The following is a 26,018-nucleotide window of genomic DNA, read 5'->3' on the forward strand; positions in this document are numbered from 1 at the left end:
CTGTTGGGTAATTTAATCTATAGCAATGATAAAGTATAAAGTAGCATAAAATGGAAATGCTCAAGAAAAGTACAAACACCTCAAAATTGTACTCAAGTATAATACTTGAGTAAATGCGCTTTCAACCACTGCCTATATGTCTGTGAATATGATTTATAGAGGATAATCAATGAGGCTGGGGCCGACGGGTCAAGTCAAGAGGACATTTATCACTTTTTTATTGATTGACCAGAGGCGGTCTGTAGCGTTCACGGGCAAGGACGTGCCCTGATGCGCGACATGACATCGAACTACCTCCACGTGTTTCGAGCCCCTTCATGAGCGGTCATCTGTCCAAAAGCCCTTGAAGGCAACGCGAGGGGGGGCGGCGCTTGTCTGTCAACGTCAGAGCAGGCTGGCCCACAGACAGGCTGAGCGCACACTGAGCGGCGCCATGCACTACGTTCGGACCGACAGCTAGCGAGCAGATATGCCTCCTGAAGATCTCCACCCAGCCATGTCTGCTCTGTCCAGGCCGCACATTGTCGCAATATTTCACTGATACAAGATGCGAAGAGGGAATACGTGGCCCAAAATGGCGGGGTTCTGACTCTTATTTTCAGTCTCGCTCGGTGTAGCGTGGCACAGGCAGTGGATCGTTTCCAAAGTTGTCGGTAGCAGTGCGCGTGTGAAGGATCGGACTTAAAGGCGCAGCGCACCCGGTTGCAGCCTAAAACATGGAGAATCAGCAGCAGCAGAGCGATTTGGAGCGAGATCGACAGTACTGTGAACTTTGTGGGAAAATGGAGAACCTCCTCAAGTGCGGTAGGTGCCGGAGCTCCTTCTACTGCAGCAAGGAGCACCAGAAACAGCACTGGAAGAAACACAAGCTCATTTGCAAGGAGGCGGACAAGGCGCAGCTTCCCAAACAGACGACCGAGCAGGCTGCGCCGTCTGGGGATGACAAGGCACCGGAGACAAGCCGAGAAAAGACGAGCCCTGATCAGGCGGACAGTGCGTCTTTACCGCAGACCACACAGACAGAAGCACCTGGGCCCGGGGACAGACCGGTAGAGCAGGGGTCCAACAACACCGCCACACCTAACGGACAAACCAGCTCGACCCCTCAGAAACTCGCCACGGAGTACATAGTCCCCTGTATGAACAAGCACGGCATCTGTGTGGTGGACAACTTTTTAGGAGCGGAGACTGGGCTAGGCATCTTGGAGAACGTCAAAGCCCTGCACAAAACTGGCAAGTTCACAGACGGACAGTTGGTCAGCCAAAAAAGCGATTCCACTAAAGACATCCGAGGGGACAAAATCACTTGGATAGAGGGGAGGGAGGCCGGCTGCGAGAAGATCCGCTTTCTAATGAGTCGCATGGACGACCTGATAAGACACTGTAACGGCAAACTGGGAAACTACACGATAAACGGAAGGACCAAAGTAAGTATTTCAGCAGGTGGAAACACACAACCAGCATTTGTCATGCCTGAAAGGCAGTGATTTGCAGTGCTCCGTTGTCCCTCAGGAGCCGCAGGTCTGCTGAATTACACCTGCCAACAACATTGTGGGTTAAAAAACACAGTAGTCCATACGAACCGATAAAAAGAAAGTTTTGCAGGAATCTGTCCCACTCAGCAAAAGTCACAGTAAGGCTGGTCAAACCTGGAGCTTTGAGACATATCCATTCTGTCATCAGGGCACCATTAGGTTCAATATCTCGGTGCTGTTTGCTAATTAGACCTGACTTTAAGTGTAAGACACTAGTGACCTCCTTCTGACTCCAGGTTAAAGCGTGGCTAATGCCCAGAGAATTTCCTCAACACAAAGCAGTTTATGCATTTTAAACAACAGGGCTTGCCAAAATGTATGCATGTAAAAGAAAAAAGAAAGAAATCATTTGCACAACAAATGCATCACAAGACACCAGAAGGTACACACAGGTGCAGCCAGTTGTAATAAAGCAAACGGATACTTGAACTAATGAGCAATAACGTGTGGCTTTGGTACATTATGTGTCTGCAGCAGCGTCACAGTAAAAGCAAAGTCCAGTGAAAGCAAGTCCTGAAGCAAGGAGGAGTCCCTTAATATTTGCTGTTAAGCGGCTGCAATTATGTGACACACACACACACACACACAGGTGTTTTATCTGGAATACATGAGTCTCTGCTTGATTTAAAAAAAAAAAAAAAAAGTAATTTTCTTCACAATATATTAGTGAATGCATATCTGGGTGTATTACTATTCTAATGCTATTCTAATCAGATTTAATTTTCAGGGTCTGCACTCAGTGTTCAGTTTATTATGGACGAATAAGCTGAAATGAATGCAGTTTTAATACAACAGTGCTGCAATACATCGTACCTTCATTACGGATATATGGTACGGTTTCAGTGAAACTGCTTTAGAGAGGGGTCGATTCAACTTTACACTAATTTTAGAGGCTTTAGTTTGAGAGGTGGTTCTAATATTTAGTCTGCCCTTGTTGCTAAAAAAAATAAAGTGTGTTGACAATATATTAACACCTCTCAGTATAGTGCAATGCAGTTAACCAGCAGCACAACGTAGAGCCTCCAAAATTACCGTAACGTTAAATTAACACCCCTCTGAAAGATTTTTTTTAACAAAACCTGAAATCGAAGACCTAAATTTTGATTTAAATGTGAGAGAATAGTGAACGATTAAGAGCACAGTTTCCTAAAGTAGATCCCAAGTACACATCACAGTTTTTGTCCAATCAACCACACAAAATAACAAAGATATTCACTCCACAATCACAGAAAAACAGTAACTGACTGAAATTATAATTCAGTTATCAAAACAAGCACATTAGCTTTGTTGATTGACTAATTGATTGATCAACTTATTGTTTCAGCTCCGTGGGGCTGTTGGATTAGAATGCATTGTTTTCAAGCGTGTGAGACTGTATTACACGCCGCACATGTTCTCTAGGTCATGCGGCCCTAATAGACACAGGCTGCTGCAAAACGCACACACCGAAATACGGACATCCTGCTCACACTTGTCAACAGTGTGCATGTATAGTTACATGACAAATTTATGCTCTCTTTCTTCTTATAGAAAAATAACAGGATGTGTGTGTGTGTGTGAAGGTGCTGCAGCCGCAAAGGCAGCATGGAGTCTTATAACTGTGCTGCTGAATCATCAGCAGGGACTGACTGCAGCCTCTGACCTCGCCGTAGAGAGGCTGCAGACTGAAGGAGTTTTGCTGCAGTGATAAATTCAGCTCAGTATCTCACACATACACACACTTGGTGGGACAGATTGTTCCTGTGTTGCAAAGAAGAAAGTAAAAATGGGAAAGTAAACGTGTTTTCTAAGAAAACGTCTTACGTGATGGGAAGTCTCATTTTCAGGCCGGTTCCTCTGAGACCCTGAGCAGCATGTGTACTTCTGAAAGTTGTCCTAACACCTTGGTGATCATTTCTGACTCTTTTCTAACTGCTGTATGCTGTTTTTGTTTGTTGTTTTGTAAAAAGCAAGCAGCCTACCAATGTCAACCTTACTGCAGCGCAGCTGTTGGGTTGCGTGTGACCTCCAACTCTTCTTTCTATTCTTCTCTAGTCACCATGACCTTGTGGCATGAGACAGCCCCAGGAGGAGATGAGCTGCTCTCAGCCTCTCCACTCTTCCCTCTTAGGGGGAAGTAGACTTTCACTTCACTGACTAGAATTTAAGCTGTATCCCTTTTCCAGTGCTCTGAAATGCAAACCAGTTTATTAGGTACACCTAGATAAAACAACGCAGTCTAAAACACCAGCTCTACAATAAATCCTTCATTCTTGAAGTTTGTAGTGATCAGTTTTTGGATACACTGTTTTTGTGAGGTGGTAAATCAACTTTGTCATTTTGGAGGCTGCAGTTTTTCTTGCATGTGTTCATGTCCAACACATTTATATTAACATGGTTGTTGTTGAACGTCGGGGTAGAGAGAGTTTAAAGTTGTACCTTAAAAGAATTAGGATAAGTAGGTAAAAGCGATCCTCCTGAACACTGTGCTAACCACACTTAGGTCACTGACTGTTTTGTATTTGTCACCTTATAATGTACTGTTATCACAGATCTTTCAGTAAAAGAGCACACACTGGATTGAAGCCGGTGGCCTTTGCTTGCTTCATATATTTGTGTTTTCTGTGCTGGCACAGCGCTCTGATTGCTGTCCGCTGTTATTTTTAGGCTGCTCGTTCTGTCCATTTCTGCCTCACTGGGTCTTAGGAGAAATGAAACTTTTTTTTTTCTTTTTCAGAAAGCACATTATTTCAGTGAGTGGTCAGGTTGTGCAGTGGATCCTCACAGCTCGCCACTGAGTCAAACTCTGCTGAGAACTTGACTTCCTCACCCACTGCCCTAGTTGCCTTGGCAAACACACGCCTGGACTGTGACCAGAGAAAATCAGCATGACTTGCACAAATAAAAGGCGGCCAGTATCAATGGCTCAAAGGGACACCACACAATGTAAGCACAATTCGCATTGGGTCAGATAGAGGGAAAAGATTTTGCCCAAATAGTTATTTAATGTCATTGTTTCCATTTCCCCTTTTCACCTGATAACATTGTGTGAAGTCGCAGGCAGCGGGACATTTGTTTCTCTGCAGCTCCAGCATATTGAATGCTCGCTGATGCCATTACAGCATTATCAGGGAACATATAATGAAGTTTGTGGCAGCAGCATGATTGTCCTGTCACTGACTCGTTGCTCCCCACTGAACGTTACTATGTCCAGCATGTTAAAACGGTAGCTTACTAAGCGAAGGCTCTATTATAAATACTCCTTACAGCTGGCGCACAAGGCTAGAATTTACAGTTGTAGTTTATAGTATGTTGTACATGAAACATGTTAACCCTGTCTAGTATGCCATTTTGTATCTCAGGATTAGGGCTGGGCAATAAAACAGTAATGATAATTATGGCATAATATAATTTCCCTCAACAATATAATGAATGTTCAGTATATCATCAATAAATATTTGCTTCTATTCATTTGAATCACAAACAAATTAGCACCTAATATTTCTATAAAAATATTTATTTAAGAGGCCTGAAAAAAGATTAATCATATTTGTTGAAAAAGATAATAGTTTTAAATGTTCTAACTCAGACTTGAAGTGATCCACTGTTTGGCATCAAGTGTTTGTCACATTCTGACCGTAAAGAAAAGTTTAACCACATAATTAACCATTTGGTTTCTTCAGTTTTCAATCAGGAGCAAAAAACAGCCTTTAAACTTGAAAGAAATAATTATTTGACATATCTGAGATATATATATATATATATATATATAAAATTTATTATTATAATAATAATTATAGATATCGAAAGATATGAAATGTTTTTTGCCATATCACCCAGCCCTACTGAGTATAGAATTTAAATACTGGATTTAGACAGGGACTGGAACTATTTTGTGCTGCATGATTGTCTCAAGTGTGACTCTCCAGTGTGAAAAACAAAGTGACATTCATGGAAAGATAAATTCCCAATGATAAACGTGTATTGATGTATTGTGAGGCAGCGCTACGTTTTAGTCAGGCAGTAAATGTACAGTGTAGGTCACTGTGTGACCGTTAATTAAAGTCTGTCTGTCGTTTTCCAGCTACTGGAAAAGTGAAGGCAGTTAGCGCTAGCTAACATCTCCTCTTCAGACTGTGGTCTGGACGCTGAGCAGGACGTTATTTGGCTGCTAGTTCAAGTTTGTTTGTTGGGTTGTCATTCATCCTAAGTACACAAATGAACAAAATGTCGTTTCTCAAGGCCCATGATACAATACAAGATTACAATAATCAACTTACAAGACAAGAAACAAACATGAAGCTATACTAGACGAGACAAAAAAAGGAACATCTATATTAAGGTGGAGTGAACGTGGTTTGTCTGGAGCATTGTAAAGTGCGTAGTTCAACCCCCATCTGACTCTAAAAATATCTGACTCTATAAAAATATCTGACTCTATAAAAATAGCAGCAGTAGAGGTCAGTAATAATGCTGTAATAATGCTATTCAGTTAGCTACATTTATATGAAGTAACATTAAATATATGCATTTCAGTAATACCTACTTGTTTGGATTGTTACAAATACTTTGCTTTAAACGGTGAGAAATACATCTTGTTCGTTTTACAATCGCATCGTAGCACTCATAATCATTATGAGGTGCCAAGAAATTCCCACCCTTGAGGTGATGCATCAAGATATCGGATCGTTGACCTGATAATTTGTCTATGAAGGTTCTCAGTCATCCAGGTCATAGTTATCCAATATCTTCAACCAAGTCCAGTTGCCCTTTACTTTAACCTTCGTTGGATGACCTGATAATTGTAATCGAATCGTGAGACCAGTGAAGATGTACACCCCTAGTATACAAGTCAATTGTCACGCCATTTAACTCCATCCCACAGCAGCGAAAACAGTTGTCAGAAGCAGTTTAACCTAAACATATTATACCCCAGCGTTGTGGATGACAGTAAGCGACTGTTTTTTACTAACAATTATTTTCATTGTCGATTATTCTGTTGATTATTTTCCTGATTAATTGATTAGTTGTTTAGGCTATAAAATGTTAATCAAAGCCCTCAAATGTCTTGTTTTGTCCACAACCCAAAGATATTCAGTTTACTGACATAGAGGATTAATGAAACCAGAAAATATTCACATTTAAGAAGCTGGAATGAGATGATTTTTCTTAACCAAGAATCACAAAATGTGGCCAATAATTTACTAGGAGACAACTAATCGATTATTGGATTAATCGTTGCAGCTCTAGTTTTTATATTGTTACACGCGGAGTCATTTGTTGCGTGATTTGTAATGTCACAGATTGGCTGTAGACGTGTGTTTTTATAAGGAAGTTGACCGTTGACCTAAATCTTAAAGCAGGTTGGAGGAAGTCATGAGTTTGACGGACCTCTGAGTGTCGGAGCTGGCTGTACATTATACCATAGGCTGTGCGAGCCGCTCCTTCCTTCCGCCTTCAGTACGAGCATGTCGTAGTCAGCACCTTGCATGCCACCTTTTTCCTGCTCATTGTTTTATCAAATACAGTAAATATTAATCCAATAGTGGAGTTAGTCAGAGCACGGGCTCACCCATCGTCCATGGTAGAGTATGAGCCAGTCCTTTCTGAAGCTCCTTCGTAATCCATCCAAAATACTTTGCTATTGTAATCTACCGTTGTATATGTGATAAAGAAGGCCGGTATGTTGGATGTGGCAGGTTGTATAGTTTTAATATGTTTCAGATTATTTATAAGAGGCATAATCTCACAGGTACTTACAAGCAAAAGTGAAGCATTTACTGGAATTTGATTAAGTCCCGTTAAATACATTTTATTCTGACTTTCAGCACATGTTTACTATGCTGCGAGTGTCAATGCAGGACCTGGCCCTGATCCAAGTGGAGCTTTGAGAAAGAGGACTTCTGTTTTTGAATGTTCACAGCTGTAGTTGAAGACAGGGAGGATTTATGGTGAGTGGAGCATGACATCAAAATAATTGTGCATTTAAAAACAATTTGTAAAGTGATTAGGACAGTTTGTATTGCATTAGTTCCATACAGAATGTTTTTGAAAGATATAAATTAATTTATCACATTTAGCAAGTATAATTGTCCCTGTGTTTCTAAACCCCAAAGAGAGGGGATGGTTGATATACTGTAGAGCTTTTATTACCTGTCTCTACTTTGTTGAAAGTGGCCAAAGCAACAACTCCTTCCCTTCTTAACCAAAATGGTCAGTTTTTCAAGTGATCATTTTTTCTGTGCTCGAACTTCTACCACTGGCAACGAGAAAGTATCGGTGACTGATCCAATTACAGAATGAGATCACTTGGCTTATTCAGCCAGACAGCAAGACATCACTGCATAAAACATCACTGCTCTCCTAGCTGAATGCAACAACACCCGTCTGATTGCAGGGCCGTGTTGAAGATGAGCTGATGCCCTTTTATCAAACTTTATCCTATGTGATTTTATGACGAGTGTAAGAGTAGAAGCCTGGTAATGTTATCCCAGCACTGAGTTTAGTCCAGATGAAGCGTTAAGCAGCTCAGCTATTCAGAGCAGAGTTCAGCTATGCATTTATCTTTTGTTTGTCACTGGGAGACACCAGCGGAGTGTGCTGAAATGTACAAGGTCGACCACTTTACACAATCCCCTTCAGAGTATTTGCGTAATGATACCAGAGATTGTGCTTGTGTTTCCGCTGCAACATGTTAAGGGTGAAGGGTAATGCCACTGCTGCATATGTCCCTCCATTGTTTACAGCCTATCGTGAAGAAGAAAATAATAAACTAGGTTGTTACTTTAAACAGGGATTTCCTCTGGAGGCAGCACCACTGTCTGACAGATAAAACGGTGAACTATCCGGGTCTGGGGCCCAAACTGTCTTGGTTCCCACACTCGGCTGCACTACAAGGTCTCCATCCCAACTGTTTGTACTTGTGTTTGGATAAGCATCTCTTCTGTGAAGTGAGCAGACCCCTCGCAGCTTTTCCTTTTTCACTCCACCCCAGTTCATGGCTCACATCTGCGCTCGAACCGAGGATGCACTGATAGTATCGCAGTGATCAGGTCAACGCGAGGTGAGAATTATCGTAAGTTCTGTTGGGATTGGGGTTGTTTGATGGAGCAACTCCCCTCTTTCAAAACCTCCAAAACCAGCAGCAATGAGCAATGTGAGGAAAATGCCTGGTGAGATATGTAGTGCTGCTGAAACAATTATTCAATTAATCAATGACAGCAAATAAACCAACAATTTTGAGACCCAACTGAGTAATTTATTAAACAAAAAATGTAAAGCATCTGGTAGCAAAACAAGAGGTTTAGGAATTATTTTAGACTGGACCGGCAATACCGGAGACTGACCCATCCCTGAGTGACAGGATGAATAGAGTACAGTGAGAGTTTGTAGTGCTTATCTGCCGTGACTTTCTGCTCCACAAAATGAAGGTGATGATTAATGATAGAGTACATGCAAATAACAAATAATAAAATTGAAAAGCGTACTTTTAATCCCTTACTTCACTTTATAAATAGGCCGTTAGAAGGCAGGTTTTGAAGCTTGCCCTTTCTGTCTGACTAAATTCCTATTCACCCTTATGTGCAACTACGTGGCTGTTTCTTCACTGGTGCACCACTTGGCACAGCGTTATAAATCCATTAGATTTAATAATGGAATTTTCATTGTTTATGATTCTGTGGTCCCTGGCAAAACTACAAGCGTACCACAAATGGTCGTATGAAGCAGAAATACAGAGGCTGTCTCTAGGCTCCACAGAATCCTTCACATGCACACATTTTTGTTCTGCCTAAAACTGCAAAGAGGTTTGCATTTTGGACAAGGGATGGAAACTCTTAGCTGACTTTGACATCAAAAACACCACAAAAAACACACTGGAGTTTTCTACTGACCTCATTGAAGTCCGTGTCAGTTCAAGCGCTTCCCATTTCAACAGCTGCTGTGTCTCCTGTCTTTTACTTACTAGTTATTTTGTTTATCTAAATAACTTGTTATATTAGAATAAGTCATGGACTGGCAAACCAGCTGCATGTCTGATTTAATCACCCATTTCACTCAACCATGGAGACCATGGAGAAATCACTGTAATATTTCTATTGTAATAACCTGTTAATAACCTCCTTAGCATTTTTTTAAAATTAAATTGAACTGCACTGAACAAAATTATAAGCGCAACATTGTTTTTGCCCCCATTCATCATGAGCTCAAATATTATTCACAAATCTGTCAAAATCTATGTTAGTGAGCACTTCTCCTTTGCCGAGATGATCCATACACCTCACAGGTGCGGGCCACAATAAAAGGCCACTTGAAAATCTTTGAGTTCAGCTCATAATGAATAGGGGCAAAAACAAAAATGTTGCATTTATAATTTTGTTCAGTGTAGATGTAAGCTTTTGGTTTACATTCGGTTTTACTTTACATTATTACTACTGTGGAAACACTAGAACACAGGTGTGTGTTTTTAGTTTAGTAAACCTGAGGGTCTAGCCTCACATAAATAATGTTAGTCCTGCTCGTGCTTGTCACGTCCCATCCAGTTCAGGCTTGGGTTGCAGTTGTCTGAGACAAAGTGAGAATGAGAAAGAAAAATAAACAGTAGCGCACGACTTGCATGGAACGGATCAGTCTCTCCCACACAGACAGGGATCCTCTGTCTATAATCTCAGATATAAAGTGATGGAGTCAGATACGTTGAACTATTGTAGATGCTCAACAAAAACCTAGTTGTGATCGAGACTGTTACCATGTATGTCGGTATGCCAAATGAGCAGAGAACACAAAGGACAGCGAGAACACAACCGGTTAACCGGAAATTGCATCAAAGTTGTTTTGATGAAAGGAAATTCGTTTTTAAAGAAAAACAACAATATATTATCTAAATGACTGATGTAGGGGCTTGGTAGTGGATGCAAACTGTTAGTGGTTATGATGTCATGATGCTCACTTAATGTGTATCTGTGTCCTAAAGTTTGGCTTTCATTTGGCCTTGTGATCTGATTTGATGACCTCCACCTCGCCCTCAGTCACTCTTTGCCTGTAAAATGCCAGTCTGCCTCTGAAGCCATGCCTGTGGAATGTAAATATATAGCACGGCAAGCGAGGTCAACCTCCTAATGAGGGCCACGAGGAACGCAAAAGAATAAGTAGCTGAGAAGAAAGGAAACGCAAACAGGGATAAAGGTCAGTGGTGAAGATGGTAGGGAAGAGATCCCCACCTCCCCCCACAGTGTAAAAGTGCAAATTTTTGAAACCGGCATATTAAAATAGAAGAAAGGGAATATTAGGGTTTAGCGTACATGTGCGGATTGATTTCCCTCCAAGTCAGTACAACCTGCTGCGCCTTGATGCTGTCTATGTAGCTGCTGCATGTTGCACTTTTCATCAAGGTCCTAGCTCAAAGCCATCTGTGGTTCTCTGAATGAGGGCTTGATCAAAAGTGCTGTCTCTCCTACTGGGTTTCAGCCTGCTGGGGCCACATGACCACATCCCATGACAGGCAAACTGGAGTTAAATAGCACTTCATACAAGATTGGCATTTGCAGATACTAGCTGATCTGCATTCCAGTTGCATGTGTTTCCTGTGGATAATTTATGTATACTATCTTTTATGCCGTCTGTAAGGCATCAGTGTGATTTGTTAATTTCTACTTTATTTTGCATTTTTGCTAAAATCCACACTCTATTACTCCCATTAAATACTTTTGTTAAGTTTTTGAGAAGGCTTAGTTTGCCAAATGGCTTATTCCTCAGGTACATAATTGTGCTGGAGTTCAGCCTTCCTGCAGTAGATGAAGCTTTATAGAGTTTCCACAGCTGTCCAGTCGAAGGAAATGAAAGGCGGAACAGCTGTGTCCGAGTTTTTGTTGAGTGCCAAGCCTCTCACACCTTCAGTCAGCCCACACACACACCCGCGCATGTCTGAATCCACACAAACACGCTTTTCCTAGCGGAGAGTGTTTACCCATCTTCAGCCTTGCAGCAGTCAAGGGTGGGAGGGGTGACATAGCCAAGGATCAGCCAACCTTCCTCACGCTCTGCACGTAGCACAACCATTAAATACTGCTCCCTCTGGAGGGAGGCCAGGAGTCAAAGTTTACAGCAGTTCACTCCTCCTTCTGCTCCAGCCCCACCCCTCTGCTTTCTCTGTCTGTGCCCCTCTCCCCTTTTCTCCCCTCCTCTCTTTTACTCTCTCACGCACACACACACACGGAAAAGCTTAGTCTATTACGTCTTACTGGCAGGAAGCCCTTTTGTCAATCACCCGCCTTGATTCCCAGCAGCCATTTCTTCTGAGACCCACCCTTTTATTTATTTTTGAAATTTTTTTAAAAAATATCGATAAGTCGGTTTGTGCAGCCAGAGCAAGACTCCCCCCCGCCCCCCATCCTTATGTTGGAGTTTTGTTGTTTTTTGGCTTTGAAGGCCCTGATATGTGCATTCCAGTGGTAACCTGCATCACTCAAAAGATGTAAGCACAATGTGGACTGACGCAAGCAACTACGGTCAGATCCGCAGGAAAATAAGACTCAGACGTATGTGTGATGTGCATGTTTTTTTGTTTTGTTTTTTACACTCACTGAGCGTTGCAAGACTTGGAAAGAATTTGCACGCAAAGATTTGGCAAAACAGTTACCATATAGTAAAATACAGTAAGCCTTTCCAGAAGTATGTTGACCAACAGGTGTGATTCTGTTCCAAGCCAGATATTTTGAAATACATAGTGTGTCCTATCATTTCTCTGTGGTCAGGATAGCTTTTCAAGATTCAAACACAGAAATTCTGAAATTATTTCACCTGGCACAAGACCAAGTGTAGGAGTTTAGTCTGCTCTGAGTGTTTATAATAATGTTGCTATGGTTAATGTTGATCCAAGTGCGTGCAAGAATGTGGAGAAACTTGCCTTTTGTTTCTCATATCACTGCTTAGACACGGTGTATGGGGGCTGAAGTCTGCCCTGTGCATTTGTGCACGTTCACTGCATCACCTCAGCTCCTCTGTCAAGTCAGAAAACACATTGCATGGTGTCCAAGAAGTGTTGGTTGTAATTTCCAGCGCTTGTGGTATGATATCTGATATACTGTATGCAGTCTGATATGGCAAGCAGAAACATCATGTCTTCCGAGGAAGTGTTATATCTTGAGAACAGGGTACCCGTGGGGTCTTAAAGGTATTTTAAGTCTTAAATTTATTATTCTAAAACTAAGGCCTTAAAAGTATTAAATTTAATTTACAAAGTATAAAATTTCTTTTTTCTTGTCCTTTTGTAGGATTAAATAATTATTGTAACGTCCAAAAAAAAAAAAAAAAGTGTGTGTGACTTTACAATTTACTCTGTTTGGTGTGACCATAGACTTGGATGTTAACCAGCAGTACAGGTAACGTTACTGTTCACGTCAGTGTTCAGCTTTACGCTCTAGACTGTGGAGTGTTCGCGGTGCACGAGCTCTGCCATCCGAGCTCTGCACGAATCAGTTGTTAGGAAAGAAAACAAAAGTTCTCTGACGTGCTACTAACAAGCGCGTCGACTCAGAATGGGCAAGTGTCTAAAGTTCAGAAGGCCAGAGATGCGGACAAGTTAGCAGACGAGGCTGAGGGCAGTGGCGCTGAGGTTGGCACAACAAGCGGATCAGTGTGCTGGTCAGTCACACTATGGTGAGCGCTAATGAAACAGCGGAGCTGGAAGACCGGCCGCAGGTTCCTGGTCAGTGAACATCACAACAGCAACGGAGAGACAGTTGTGTATGAGATGAGGACCGTGTCGGAGTTGTGCCACTGTTGCAGGGTAACTTTAATGGATGGAATGGAAACATCCAACATGCTAAGGCATATTAAACTTACATCACCCAGATGCGCCTATCACCGGGAGGAGGGAAAAGTCTTTATCCCCGCTGCTTTCAAGTCTGTACTATATTTCAAGCAGTCTTTAGATGCAAAATCACAACAGGATTAATAATCACTGAATCAATTGGCACCTAGGCATATTTTATTACATTACCTTGTCTAGCCAAGGTGTAACTAATTGTAACAACTCAAACTGCACAGTGTATTTGTTTTCACACCATAAGTGTTCTTAGTGCAACAAATATGTATTCATTTACACATTTACTTTACACTGGGGACGCTGGGGACATGTCTCCCATCACTTTTTTAAAAGCATTTGTTAAATATGTTCTGAAAAATGGCCTGCAACAAGAAATGTTGCAAAGAAACGAACAAACAAATGAAAATGTTTTGAGAGGGGTTTATTTGCACAATAAGAAAATATGCAATGCAATGTAAAATAAACAAATGTGCATGTCCAAAAACAGTAACAGATTACTGCATTAGATTCTGTTTGAAATGTCACCTGAATTTTCAGAAAATGTCTCCAGAATGCAGGAAATTAAGTGTTTAATGCTAGAAATTTTCTAGGGGAGGACCCCCAGACCCCCATTTATATCAGCATTGAATATTTCGTCAAAATAGTGTTGAAATATCTTCTTGTCTTGTTCTAATGAACCCAATATTGTGCATGTGAGCTAAGTGTATCGTCACACCCCTAATCTGAACCCCTATGTCCCCACCATTTTTCAACACAAAGTGACGTCCTTGATTCATTTTATGTTATCAGAGTACAAACACACCCCAGAAAGCTATAGTGTATGAAATATGAATGTGAGTATCATAATAAATATTTTATTAAATTCAGGTAACTTTGAGGAGGAATTTTCTCAGGCTTAAAATTCATACAGATTTTCCATTATACAACACTGAAATTGGCATTAAATTTCATCCTTGGTGGTATTATAAAGGTCTTAAAGTCTTAAATTTAACTTGGAGAATCCTGGCGCTACCATGGGAGAAGAAAGCACATGTTTTTTTGTCACAGTCTGCCCCGGCAATGTGCGAGTCCTCACTTGTGTGTGTCTAATTCCCGAGGGACTTTCTGCGGTGTATGAGCGCGTTCGTTCATTCGCTGTTTACACCAAGAAGTTTACAAGAGCTCATAGGGGTTCACTGCCAACACCCAAGCAGATCATGCGAGTCTTAATAGAGCAGGAAAAGGCGAGGGGAAGTTGACGTGCAGCATGATATCTCCGGTTTATTTTCTCACTAGTTTAAAGTTTACAATGAGGCAGCTATGTTGTAAGCAGCCGCTGTCAGTCTTGGTGCAGGTGAGGCAAGGACAATGCCATCAGGCTGTGCCAAGACCATCTGCTGCATCCGAATCACGGAGCTGCTTTTACAGGCCCAGTCCTGACTGACTGGAGTCACGCTGGCCGTTGCATTTGCACTAACACACATCATTTTAATGCAACCCTGACTCTTTCTTTTTTATTTTCATGCAGCACTTCTGTTGACATGTTTAAGAGATCTAAACATTGTATGCATATCTGCTTTTACTAATCATGCTTTTACATCTTCCTGTCTTCAGGCAATGGTGGCGTGTTACCCTGGAAACGGGACAGGATATGTGCGCCATGTGGATAACCCAAACGGCGATGGGCGGTGTGTCACATGCATATATTACCTTAATAAAGATTGGAGTGCCAAGGTATGTGAGTGATGTGTGGAGGAAATGCTGTTCATTAGTACTAGATGATGATTATTTCAATTTGAACTTGAAATTATATTTTTTCTAATATGCTTTGTTGCCAAATAACTTTGCCAAATAATCGCTGAAATAACAATGAAAACAAAATGACTTGCATAATGGCCATGTGTCTGGTCTTCATATTCCTGTTGGGCTTTCAGTCACAAGCAGAGTCAGCACAGTTCTTGTTTCGATGGCAGGGTCGTCACCCTCCATCCTGCTTTATTCCACACGCCACACCCGAGCAGAGTCAGTGGTAGAGGTTATGTGTCAGTACGTGCTGTTCTTCCACTCTCCCTGTTTATAATCCCATTAAAGATCCTGCTAATCCAGCCACACCCAGTCACGGAGAAGCGTGCCCCCATGCTACCTTCTACACATATATTGTTCCTTGAATTCGCACTGGGTGACACAAATGGAGCGAATACGTAAAATTCATGTGAGTAGAGTGGAGTAGGGGTGACCAGATGGCAATGGGTAAAATTCGGGCCAGGAAAGTCGGGAGTGAGCATGGTCACATGGCTGTGGTGGGCGTGGCCTCCAGTACGTTACTTTGAGTTACAACGAACGGTAAAATGCTAAAATGTTTTATTTTTGTTCATGAAGATAACTTTGTCAGGTAACCTTTCCCTGTCCTCGTGACTACTCCCACTATTTTCAGCTATACTTACAAAATACGTAACATGCACGCATGTTACTTGTGGCTATAACGCTGCTGTTGACACAATCTCCACGCTAAAACTTGTGACATAATGTTGCTTTATCACAGTGTTTCTCAAAGTCTTTGTGTCATGCCCCCTTCAGAAGCCAAAGTAAATTCATCATGCCCACCTGTTTTCTCGCATCACCACATGCACCTTTCATTATGGAGAACACCTACTTGGAGTATGTGTTGCTTAAGGGGATGCTCAAGACAAAGGACAGCAACTTGACATACTGAGGGAAAGCAAATCTGCTTTTCAAGGCTTGTGCCCAAAGCTTGCCTGCAGGGTAATTGTGTGACTCAAGGTGAGGCAAGACCTCTTTCAGAAGACAGGACTCGTTGTAGAGCTCATCCATGTCAAAGCGTCTTCCATTTGAAGGGCAGATACAGTTGTGGTCAGGTGCCAGTAGTTTATTTCCTGGGGGTTTTTTTGTTTGTTTTTTTCTTGAGGTTTAAATACTGGAGAATGTACAGATATCGAGTTTTGGCGACATTGAAGTTTTGGCCACTTCTCAAGGTATTGCTCCACGGTATTTTTAGAAACTGAGGAAGTCTCTCCTTGCGTCCCATCCAGTCCCATTGACAAGAAGTAGCTGCACACAGCTGGCCAGGTGTTGGCCAGTCTGGTATTTGCAGGAAGCATACTCAAACTATGTTTTTGGACATGGCGCAGCAAGTTGGGTACTTCATATCAACAAATTCAAACATTTCTTTGAGGGTGGCAACTAACTCTGCAGAGCAGTTGAAATGATGGAATCATTTGATCGCTACGGTCATCTATTTCCAGTGCATTGCTGATACGTTTTACTGCCTTGTATATTATGTGGGCAGGAACACCTGTAATTGCAATTTGCGGGCAGGATCTTGCTGTTGTGTTGCTTCAGGTGTTGGTAAACAGAGTGTCTTTTGCCATAATTCACAGGAGTGTTGTCAGCTAAGACTGAGACATTGTGAATGCTGAGTTTGTGTTCTGTTAAATTCTGAGCCTATTGCCTATTCAAAGAAATCTATCTCTGCTTCATTCATCGCTCCTCCGGGTTCCGGCAGTAACGTTTTTGCTTTTTGGCTGTAGGTTTACCAGGTCCCTGGACACCAGGCTCTGTGACAGCTATCGATGGTTTAATTTCCCTCCGTAAATGTTCGTAATTCAAATAGGGCTGGACCCAAATATTCGACCGTTGGGTACACATTCGATTTTCAATTATGAGATTTGAAGTTTTTTTTTCGTGCGCCTGACCTCCGCCAATAGCAGTGAATGTAACGCTACAGTTCACATCAGAGGGAAAACAAAATGAAGCCCTCAGCTGTGTGTGAGCACTTTAAACTGAGTGACAGCAGTAGAGTGGAAGTTATGGCGTTTATTAATTTTACAATTGCTGAAGAGGTGAACCTTTGATTATTCACTCTTAATTACTATCGAAGCGTCGAACCTCCAATGACATTCGGGCCAGCTCTAAATTCAACAGCGTCGTAGCTAAGTGTCGCAGTTACGAGTAGTTGTTCATCAATTTGCAGAAGTACTGTACACCTGAAAAATACCTCCATTAGATTTGAGTGACCATAATCTGACAACTTTTACTGTTCATCTTATATTGTGCACTAGGCAATATATACTCAGCTTACTGAGACCAGCCAAAGCTGTCCAGTATTGCTGAAACAACATTCATTGTAGCATCTCAACTGTATTCCTGACACGCACCTCCCCAAAAATCTAACTATATGTTGCGGTAACGCAGACCACAAAAAGTTTAATTAGTTGGCTTGGTAGCATCGCATTTCCTTCAAGCCCCCAGGAAGTCAACTTTGAAGCCAACTTTACTAGTGGCCAAACCAGCGGCTGTAAAATGGTGGATACAATTTTTTTTAGAGCGTCACAATCCCAGTGAAACGACAGAAACCAACGCACAAGTATAAATACTCAAGATGACATGGCTTCGGCGCAGACTTGACACAGAAGTATAAATTGGTCTTAAGAATGGGCATCCAGGGGAATGCAATAATCACCTCACATGACCTAACTTATCAATGTTAGTGTGAATTCAGTATTTGAGGGCACCTCACTGCCAAAACGCAGCTGCTAGCCTGCTGCAAACGTTCTGGCTGCTCATCCCTGACTGACAGAAATAGCCAACCTTTCATTCTTCTCTGAAGAGCTCGTGACGTGAAGTAAACGAGAGATTTTCTTTCAGACTTCCTCACATATTTGACCTCCAGATCTGCCCATGAAAATTACTTATTATAGGAAATTATGCTTTGCCTGTCTGTCTGTCTTCTGGCCACATCATACGAAACCTAGGATGACAATTTTTATGTGTCATCAAACAAGCAATATGCAAGTTGGGCACCTGTCTTCTGCTGTTGGAGTGTAGACAAAATAACACCCAATTTAACAGTTCACCATTGTAAACACTATTACCGAGGTTGAGTATATTGCAGCCCACTGACGTACTGCATGTCCATCATGTCCCGGTTGACTGCTTGTTCCTCTTTGTTTACCCAGTTTGTTTTGCATTTGTTATCATGATTTTCAAGATGCCCTCCCTTGACATACACAACAAGATTACATAACCAGTAGGTACAGTAAGTTTCTTTTGTGACCAATGTACCTGCAAATTGGGCTCGGATGACTTGGCCTCTTTGGGGTATATTAGGTGTCTCATATTGCTATGAAAACATGCACATCAAAGTGTTGTTACCATGCTACACCTCTTCAGCAGATGCTGATAAGTGGCATTCAGCCTAACCTGTGCCCCACTTGTGTAGCAGTGTTTTGCATTATATTATCTATCCTGTGTATGCCACAGCACTTGCTTAATGCAGTTTTTGCCTGTTTGTGTATACCCAGTCTGTTCCTGTTGATACTTGTAACAGTGTGCATCATACTGTCCTTAATGCTAATGAACTAAACTGTTGGATGATTTTTATTGGGATGTTCGTGCACAGGCTTCAGTGATTCAAATAAGCCATGTTATGGAACCCTGGTTTCTGATTGGCTGTTTATGAGGCTTGTGTTGAGCTGTCTTTTTTAGAATGTGGGTTGCCTGGATACAGGGGCTCCATGAGAGAATGACATTGCTTTGGAATGTTCCAGTTATTTACCCCCAATTTTCATCAACATGTCGCCTCAACTGCTTCACTGCTATGCAAAATAATTTGGGAAAAAAAAACGTAATACTGTAAGTCAAGCATTTATATATAATATTTCAATATGCAGTTCCTTGTATATAATTGTATAAAATAATTTAACAAAGTATCAATGCTTAATAATCAGAAGGCACAAGGTAGTTTATTTATCATTTTACAACACAAGGTTGTATAACGAAAACAAAGTTTGTAGTCCATTCATGCTACATACACAAAACGTAACGGGTAATGAAATGGGTATGAAAATATGGTAACATAAATAAAATGAAATACAACAATATATACAGTTATTTATATACAATCACCGGCCACCCCTGTTAGCTAAGAACAGGAAACTGAGGCTACAATTCATAAAAGCTCACCAAAATTGGACAATGGACGATTGGAAAAACGTTGCCTGGTCGGATGAGTCTCGATTTCAGCTGTGACATTCAGATGGTAGGGTCAGAATATGAAGTTAGAACCTGGTACTAGCAAGGTGTACCTAATAAATTGGCCAATGACTGTAAATTCAGTTGTCTGTCACGTGACATGCGCGGTGACTTGGAGGGCAAAACAACAGACCAACATAGCGGCTCACACCACGACTCCCGACGTCACGTGGAAACTATGAAAACAGACACATAGACACCCAGAACATTCTGCTGTGCATTTTTTGAAATTTGTGTCTGGGATGAATCTAAACAGCGGCAACAAGATAATAAAATGGTTTGATTTGAGCACCAAGCATCATCAATGTAAAACACCTCCCCCTCCTCTCATCTTGCCAGAGCCTTTTGCTGATAGCTCAGAACACCTGACCCCTCTGTAACGATGTGGCACAACAGTCTCTGATTTCCGTTGCTTGGCGAACATGAGTCCCATTTTGTCCAGAATGGACCTTTAGGAGCAGAAATTTTAGCTAGTATTATATGGTGGATACTTTCTTTTGAGCTACCCCCTGCGAAATGACTCGTTTCTGTCACAATTTGATCCATTAGGTCTGATAACATTTGGAAAGTCCAAAGCACAATCATTATTTTACCCCCATTCAAGTTAGCGGAGGGCTAAACCGGATGTTAGCCGGCTCATTGGCAGTAATCAACGCACTGGAACATAGAAACCTTTCCGTCAACTAGCAATTTGACGGTGTAATTGCAGAGCAACACAGACACCAACCCGTGCATTGGTGTCTGTGCGTGGTATCGGCGTTTAATCACCGCTGGAGTATAAATCAAGTGCCCCTTCTCTGCTTTGGATTTACTTTAATGAGCTTTGGGGAATAAAAAATGCACACAAATAGAGATGCGGGGGACAAGAAAATCCTGCGAAATGTTAGGTGCATCAGTGTGAGCAAAAAAAAATTTCGTCACACTCTGGAGCCCTTCTGGTGGAAGCAAAAATCAACGTGGCAGGAAAGGAATCAGCAACTGGAAATACTTTGCTCAGTGTTAAAAGAACAGATTTTGTGCACAGTATGTTTTAAGGCTTAATCTGCACCCCCACCCAAAAAATAAAAGCCATTCAATGTTTAAATGTGTAAATATGGATACTCTGTAACTGCTGATATTTTATGAAACACTGCACTGAAAAGAGTGGAATAAAATACTGTATTTTAAGATGCAAAAGTGCAATGCATAACATTTTTGCTGCACTAAGATGTATAATATCCATCCAATTATTTTCTAAATTGCTTGTCTTGCTCAAGGTTGCAGGGGCTGGGAGCCTTTCCCAGCATGCATTGGCCAAGAGGCATCTCTATCAGAGCTGACACTGTCGAAACATGCAGGCACATTCACACCTTTAACAGTCACGATTACAGTGTTCAGCAATCAGTAGTCACCATTCCTGTCATAACTGTCCAGCCTTAACACTATCACATGACATGACTTAAATTGAAGATAAACGATTTTTACATAATCAAATCTACATCTTACATAGTGAGGAAGTTGCAGTGATTGTCTCTATCTCATAGTCCATCTGAATTTACCAACAGTTGAACATTAAATAAAGTGTCAACAAAGATTACACAAGTATGAGCCCTCCAGATTTATAAGAAACTTTGCTGTGCATGATAAACATTCTTACTGTTATCTGTGAGTAGCCCATGTGACTTCGTTTTGTGAAAAGTGCTCTCAGCGGGGATGGGGGTGTCAGGTTTGACTGGATTTTATGTGTTTAAGTTAGACAGGGTGTCAGACATTAAAAGCTGTTTTGTTCCATCGCTGGTTCCTCCACCCACTAGAAACGCAACTCAGCATTTCTCTTAATGATCTCAATACTGGTCTTTTCATAACTGTCTACAGTTCTAGGTGTGGGCAGTAGCACTTTGCAGAGCTTTCATAGTCTACTAGTACTGAAGTAAATGTGCATGAACTTGCAATATATGTATGTCCAGATAAGATTGTTGCCATGTAATTGTATGTATACAGTCCCAAATCACAAATTTGCCTCAAAGGGCTTGTCTTTTCTGTCATTTTCAAAAAGAAGATATTGCAGGTACAATGCACAGTCCACTGAATCTGAAACCTTGAAATTATGGGAAGTGGATGTTACAGTTATCGTCCTTAAGATTTCAGTCCTGGTTGATTTGATGATACTCATAGTCAATAATAGCAACTGCGATCATATTTCATGCTGTGCATGGTACAAGTGCCTTTCCAAGTACAGCAGGAGTAACAGGAGTCGGTTGCCTGGTTGGTTGAGTTGGATGTCCAGCCTGTTGCCTGCAGTTGTTTCATTACTATTTAAAACTCCTCTGTTGACAGAAAAATGCAGAAAATATCTGTCAATTTAGAAATATTACATATAGATATTTATATATTTTCTATAGATTCAGTCTATCAGAACAGTCACAATCAGCACCACCACTGTGACAAGTACATTGCGTTTCCTGGCTTCTTCACAATAAAAGCTGCCCTTTGTTTTTCCAGTTGAATGCTTTTGACTAGATCCAAGAGGAAATGTTGGATTTGCATTTGCACTGACTTAATCTAGCCATGATACAGCTGTAGGAGAGTGCACAATAAACAGCGAGGCACAGTAACTCTGGGATGACATGTCTGCGTTGTTTCCTGTGAATCCCTCCTGTGTAGGTAGGTTATTTGACTGCACATTAACAATCAAACCTATGAGATAATTAATAGATGTAAAAACAAATGAATGGCTATTGCAGATTAAGATAAATCTTTATTGATCCCCAGCGAGGAAATCCGGTTGTTGCAGCAGCACAGGGACAGCAGTAAGTACAGATAAATAATGAAAGTCAAAATAATTAAATAATAATATGGCATATAAAACTAAAATAAGAAGAGGAAAAATACAAAAATACAAACTTGAAGACTAAATTAAAAGGTAGTGTGATTAATACCAGTAGAGTCAGCAAGTGTATGTACAGTGCACACGATATGATTAAGTAATGGTAGTATAAAAAAGAATATAGTGCAAATGTAAATTATTAACCTAATATAGCATAAAATATGTACAGCAGTATATGGTGTAACATGTAGAATGGTTCAGCAATATAATGGAATACAATATCAAATATAATATGGTATAGTATAATTTATAAGTATAGTATATAACAAAATATATATACACACGCACATGTCAATCAACTATAACATTACAATATGAAGTGAATAACACTGATTATCTCGTCACCATGGCACCTGTCAGTGGGTGAGATATTTTGGCAGCAAGTGAACATTTTGTCCTCCAAGTTGATGTGTTTGAAGCAGTAATGGCTAGACGACTGGGTCAGAGCATCTCTAAAACTGCAGCTCCTGTGGGCTGTTCCCGGTCTGCAGTGGTCAATACTTATCAAAAGTGTTCCAAGGAAGGAAAGGTGGTGAACCGGCGACAGGGTCATGGGCGACCAAGGCTCAAAGAAGCACTTAGGGAGCGGAGGCTGGCCCATGTGGTCCGATCCAGCAGAGAACTACAACTATAGATCAAATTGCTGAAAAATGAATGCTGGTTCTGATGGAAAGGTGTCAGAACAGTCGCAGGCCAGTCAGGGTGCTCATGTCACTTCACTGCCGAAAGCACCTCCAATGGGCACGTGATCATCAGAATTGGTTTTCTTTTACATCACGTGGGTGGCTGGGTGCATGTGCATTGCATACCTGGGGAACACATGCCATCAGACTATTGGAAGAAGACAAGCCGGCGAAGGCAGTGTGATGCTTTGGGCAGTGTTCTGCTGGGAAACCTTGGGTCCTGCCATTCATGTGGATGTTACTTTGACACGTACCATCTCCCTAAGCATTGTTGCAGACACTGGGTATTCCCTGATGGCAGTGGCCTCTTTCAGCAGGATAATGCGCTCTGCCACAAAGCAAAAATGGTTCAGGGATGGCTTGATAAACTAATGAGTTCAAGGTGTTGACTTGGCCTCCCAATTCCCCAGATCTCAATTCAATCGAGCATCTGTGGGATGTGCTGGACAAATAAGTCCGATCCACGGAGGTCTCACCTCGCAGCTTAAGGCCTTAAAGGATCTGCTGCTAACGTCTTGGTCCCAGAAACCACAGCACACCTTCAGAGGTCTAGTGGAGTCCATGCCTTGACGGGTCAGGGCTGTTCAGGCGGCAAAGGGGGGACCTAAACAATATTAGGCAGGTGGTCATAATGTTATGGCTGCGATAACATGCTTTGCATCCAGTGCCACAGCAGTGTTCTCTTATAAAAAATAAAACCTGCGGTGATGTCAAAACCAGTTCCCACCTAAATGACTACACTGCAGATCAGTGCTGCTCAGAATTATTGTAGTAAGTCGGTGTCCATTTTGGGATACATACGTTTGATTGCAGAGTTTTAAAATACAGTAGCTTGATGTGGGTCAGAAGGTCATGTTCTGCAGGCATCCTGTGTTCACTCTAATCCATACATCACCAGGCCCGCACACTGAATGTTACTACCAATGTGGTTGTACGTGCAGTCGAATAACTGTTACAATCAGCAGTCCTTGAGCTGCTCATGTGTTGGGGGGGGGGGGGGGGAACACACTTCTCCTGTCTTCTTTGACTCTATTGTGCTTTATTTAGTTTTATCACACCACCGGCATTCCCCCTCATTCAAAGTAGTATAAATGGGAAAGCATTACTCCACCAACAAAGGGTGTGAACCGTTTTTGCTCTGCTAGTTCGCGTGTGAAGAGAGGGGCCTATCATATCAGCTGTGTGAAAGTTTAAACGGCACGCTTGCAGCAATCTGCTTTTCCACTCTCCAGGTCCTTTATCCAGCCAGAGCAGTTTTCCTGTGGGTTATTCTTCCTATCCCTGCACAGGAAAGCCGTCCCCCGCTGCTGCTTCCGATCCTGAGCTTTCCTCCTAGCCCGAGGAGTCAGACAACCCTTTTCCTTACCATTGTCGTCCTATGTTGATGATTTTAAAAAGCCTAGAAGATAAGAAATATATTTAAGTGGATCTTTTATTACTAATAAATGCAGTTTTTAGGAGGCCTAATCTGAATGTTTACCTTTGAATCAGGATGAACACGATAGGATTTACACCCACGAACGTGATCCCTGCAGAGGCTTCACTTAGTGTTTGCTTCCTACAGTCTCTCTTTACCTTCCTGCAGTTGCTTTGTCCTGATTTGTATACATGACGGGGTTGTTTCTCCTTATTCTGCCCTTCCAGGAACACGGTGGCCTTCTTCGAATCTTCCCAGAAGGAAAGGCCCAGTTTGCCGACATAGAGCCCAAATTTGACCGTCTGCTGCTGTTCTGGTCAGATAGACGGAACCCTCACGAGGTTCAGCCCGCCTTCGCCACCAGGTCAGCATCCAAGTCTCTCCAAGCTCACAAGCTCAGATGATCGGGCCTGTGTGGAAGTGACTCATGGTTCTAATTCTGTCTCCACAGGTATGCCATCACGGTGTGGTATTTTGACGCAGATGAGCGAGCCAGAGCTAAAGAAAAATACTTAACGGGTAGGTTTTGATGTACAGACTACACAGTCCTGTTGTTTCAGGCCCATAGAGCGTGTTTTAATTTTCTCTTTGTGTGCAGGTGCAGGAGAAAAAGGAGTAAAGGTTGAGCTCGGCAAATCATCAGATCCCAGCTAATGGGAAGCCTGCTTCCCCTACAAACGGCCATTAAGTGCTCGGTCCTACGAAAGTGGCCTATAGAGCGCATGTGCGTGTGTGTTTTACATGGCAAAACTGCAGACTTTTGCTTGAATGTGTGGTATATCCATGCTTATGGAGACAAAACAGTCAAATACAGTGATTTCTGTTCATTTCCAGCACACCAGGGCAACACAGCGGACCTTGAATGTCATGACATTGTACTGAAAGGGATTGTGTTTTTGTTTTGTTTTTTCCTTTCATCTCTTTGGTGGAGAATGCTTACGTTACAGCAGACATCAGAAAATGACTTCAAACAGGAATTAAGCTTGCAATAGAGTGAATCTATTGCATATTGGTTTTCACAGTTAATTCCTTAAAGGTACAGTGTTCTGCATATGCTTAATGTGTTATGCTTTTCACATGGAATCAGCTCTTATAAGCTACTGTATGGCAAAATGTGCTTGTTTGCAATAATATGAGGAATGATCTGAATTAAAAACACCATTTTTCTGACAGAAATGAGTTGGTCTTAGTTTAAATTCATTCATTTGCAGCTCAATAGATGCCAAGTCTCTCATTTGTGGCCTTGTTCCTCCTACTCCCAAAGAAAAGAACTTGTTTGACACTCATTTAAGGACAACATAGTCTACATACTGTACATATGACTTGTGGTTTAAGGACAGGCGCAGTCCTGTTTGCAATGCAGTTTCATGCTGCCCTCTGCAGGCGTACAGTGTAATGCACCTTTTATTGTTTCTCATATTCTGGACACCAGGATAAATAAAATAAAATAAAATTCTTTAGACTTGGTGAGGGGAAAAATACATACTTAGCTTCAGGATAACAATCAACAAATTCTACTTTTTCTACCCCTATCAGTGTGATTTCTGGAATTGTCTGTACTAGAGCCTACTCCTAAAATTAATTAATTTGATTAACTATTTTAGTCAGTGCCAGTAATGATTTAAAAGTTGTAGTATAGTGATCTAGTGGTAAATGACACAACCAGTATTTAATTTAGTGGCTT

At 41.6% G+C, this 26,018-nt stretch overlaps 1 protein-coding gene across 2 annotated transcripts; it reads left to right on the top strand.

Annotated features, from left to right (window-relative positions):
• The first annotated feature begins 398 nt into the window (after positions 1–398).
• egln1a (egl-9 family hypoxia-inducible factor 1a) lies at positions 399–25,513 on the top strand. 2 transcript variants are annotated; one of them, XM_038737461.1, is made up of 5 exons: positions 403–1,427; positions 14,932–15,051; positions 24,562–24,698; positions 24,786–24,853; positions 24,933–25,513. In XM_038737461.1, the coding sequence occupies exons 1-5, from the start codon at positions 717–719 to the stop codon at positions 24,986–24,988; spliced, it is 1,092 nt and encodes a 363-aa protein (XP_038593389.1). In that variant the 5' UTR covers positions 403–716; the 3' UTR covers positions 24,989–25,513. The 2 variants fall into 2 exon arrangements, with proteins under 2 accessions (XP_038593390.1, XP_038593389.1); XM_038737462.1 differs by lacking the exon at positions 14,932–15,051 and having other exon boundaries at positions 399–1,427.
• The last annotated feature ends 505 nt before the right edge of the window (positions 25,514–26,018 follow it).

This window comes from Micropterus salmoides, unplaced genomic scaffold, assembly GCF_014851395.1.
Source record: "Micropterus salmoides isolate LMB-PRFRI ecotype aquatic unplaced genomic scaffold, ASM1485139v1 Ms_hic_scaffold_22, whole genome shotgun sequence".
In the NCBI taxonomy this organism is placed as follows: Eukaryota; Metazoa; Chordata; class Actinopteri; order Centrarchiformes; family Centrarchidae; genus Micropterus; species Micropterus salmoides.

What these genes read in the sequence shown, in the direction of transcription:
- egln1a (XM_038737461.1), top strand. Translation starts at nt 717, where the DNA reads ATGGAGAATCAGCAGCAGCAGAGCGATTTGGAGCGAGATCGACAGTAC. An exon ending in CGATAAACGGAAGGACCAAA is followed by an intron (nt 1,428 to 14,931) that starts GTAAGTATTTCA and finishes TCCTGTCTTCAG; the next exon opens with GCAATGGTGGCGTGTTACCC. An exon ending in CAGCCCGCCTTCGCCACCAG is followed by an intron (nt 24,699 to 24,785) that starts GTCAGCATCCAA and finishes CTGTCTCCACAG; the next exon opens with GTATGCCATCACGGTGTGGT.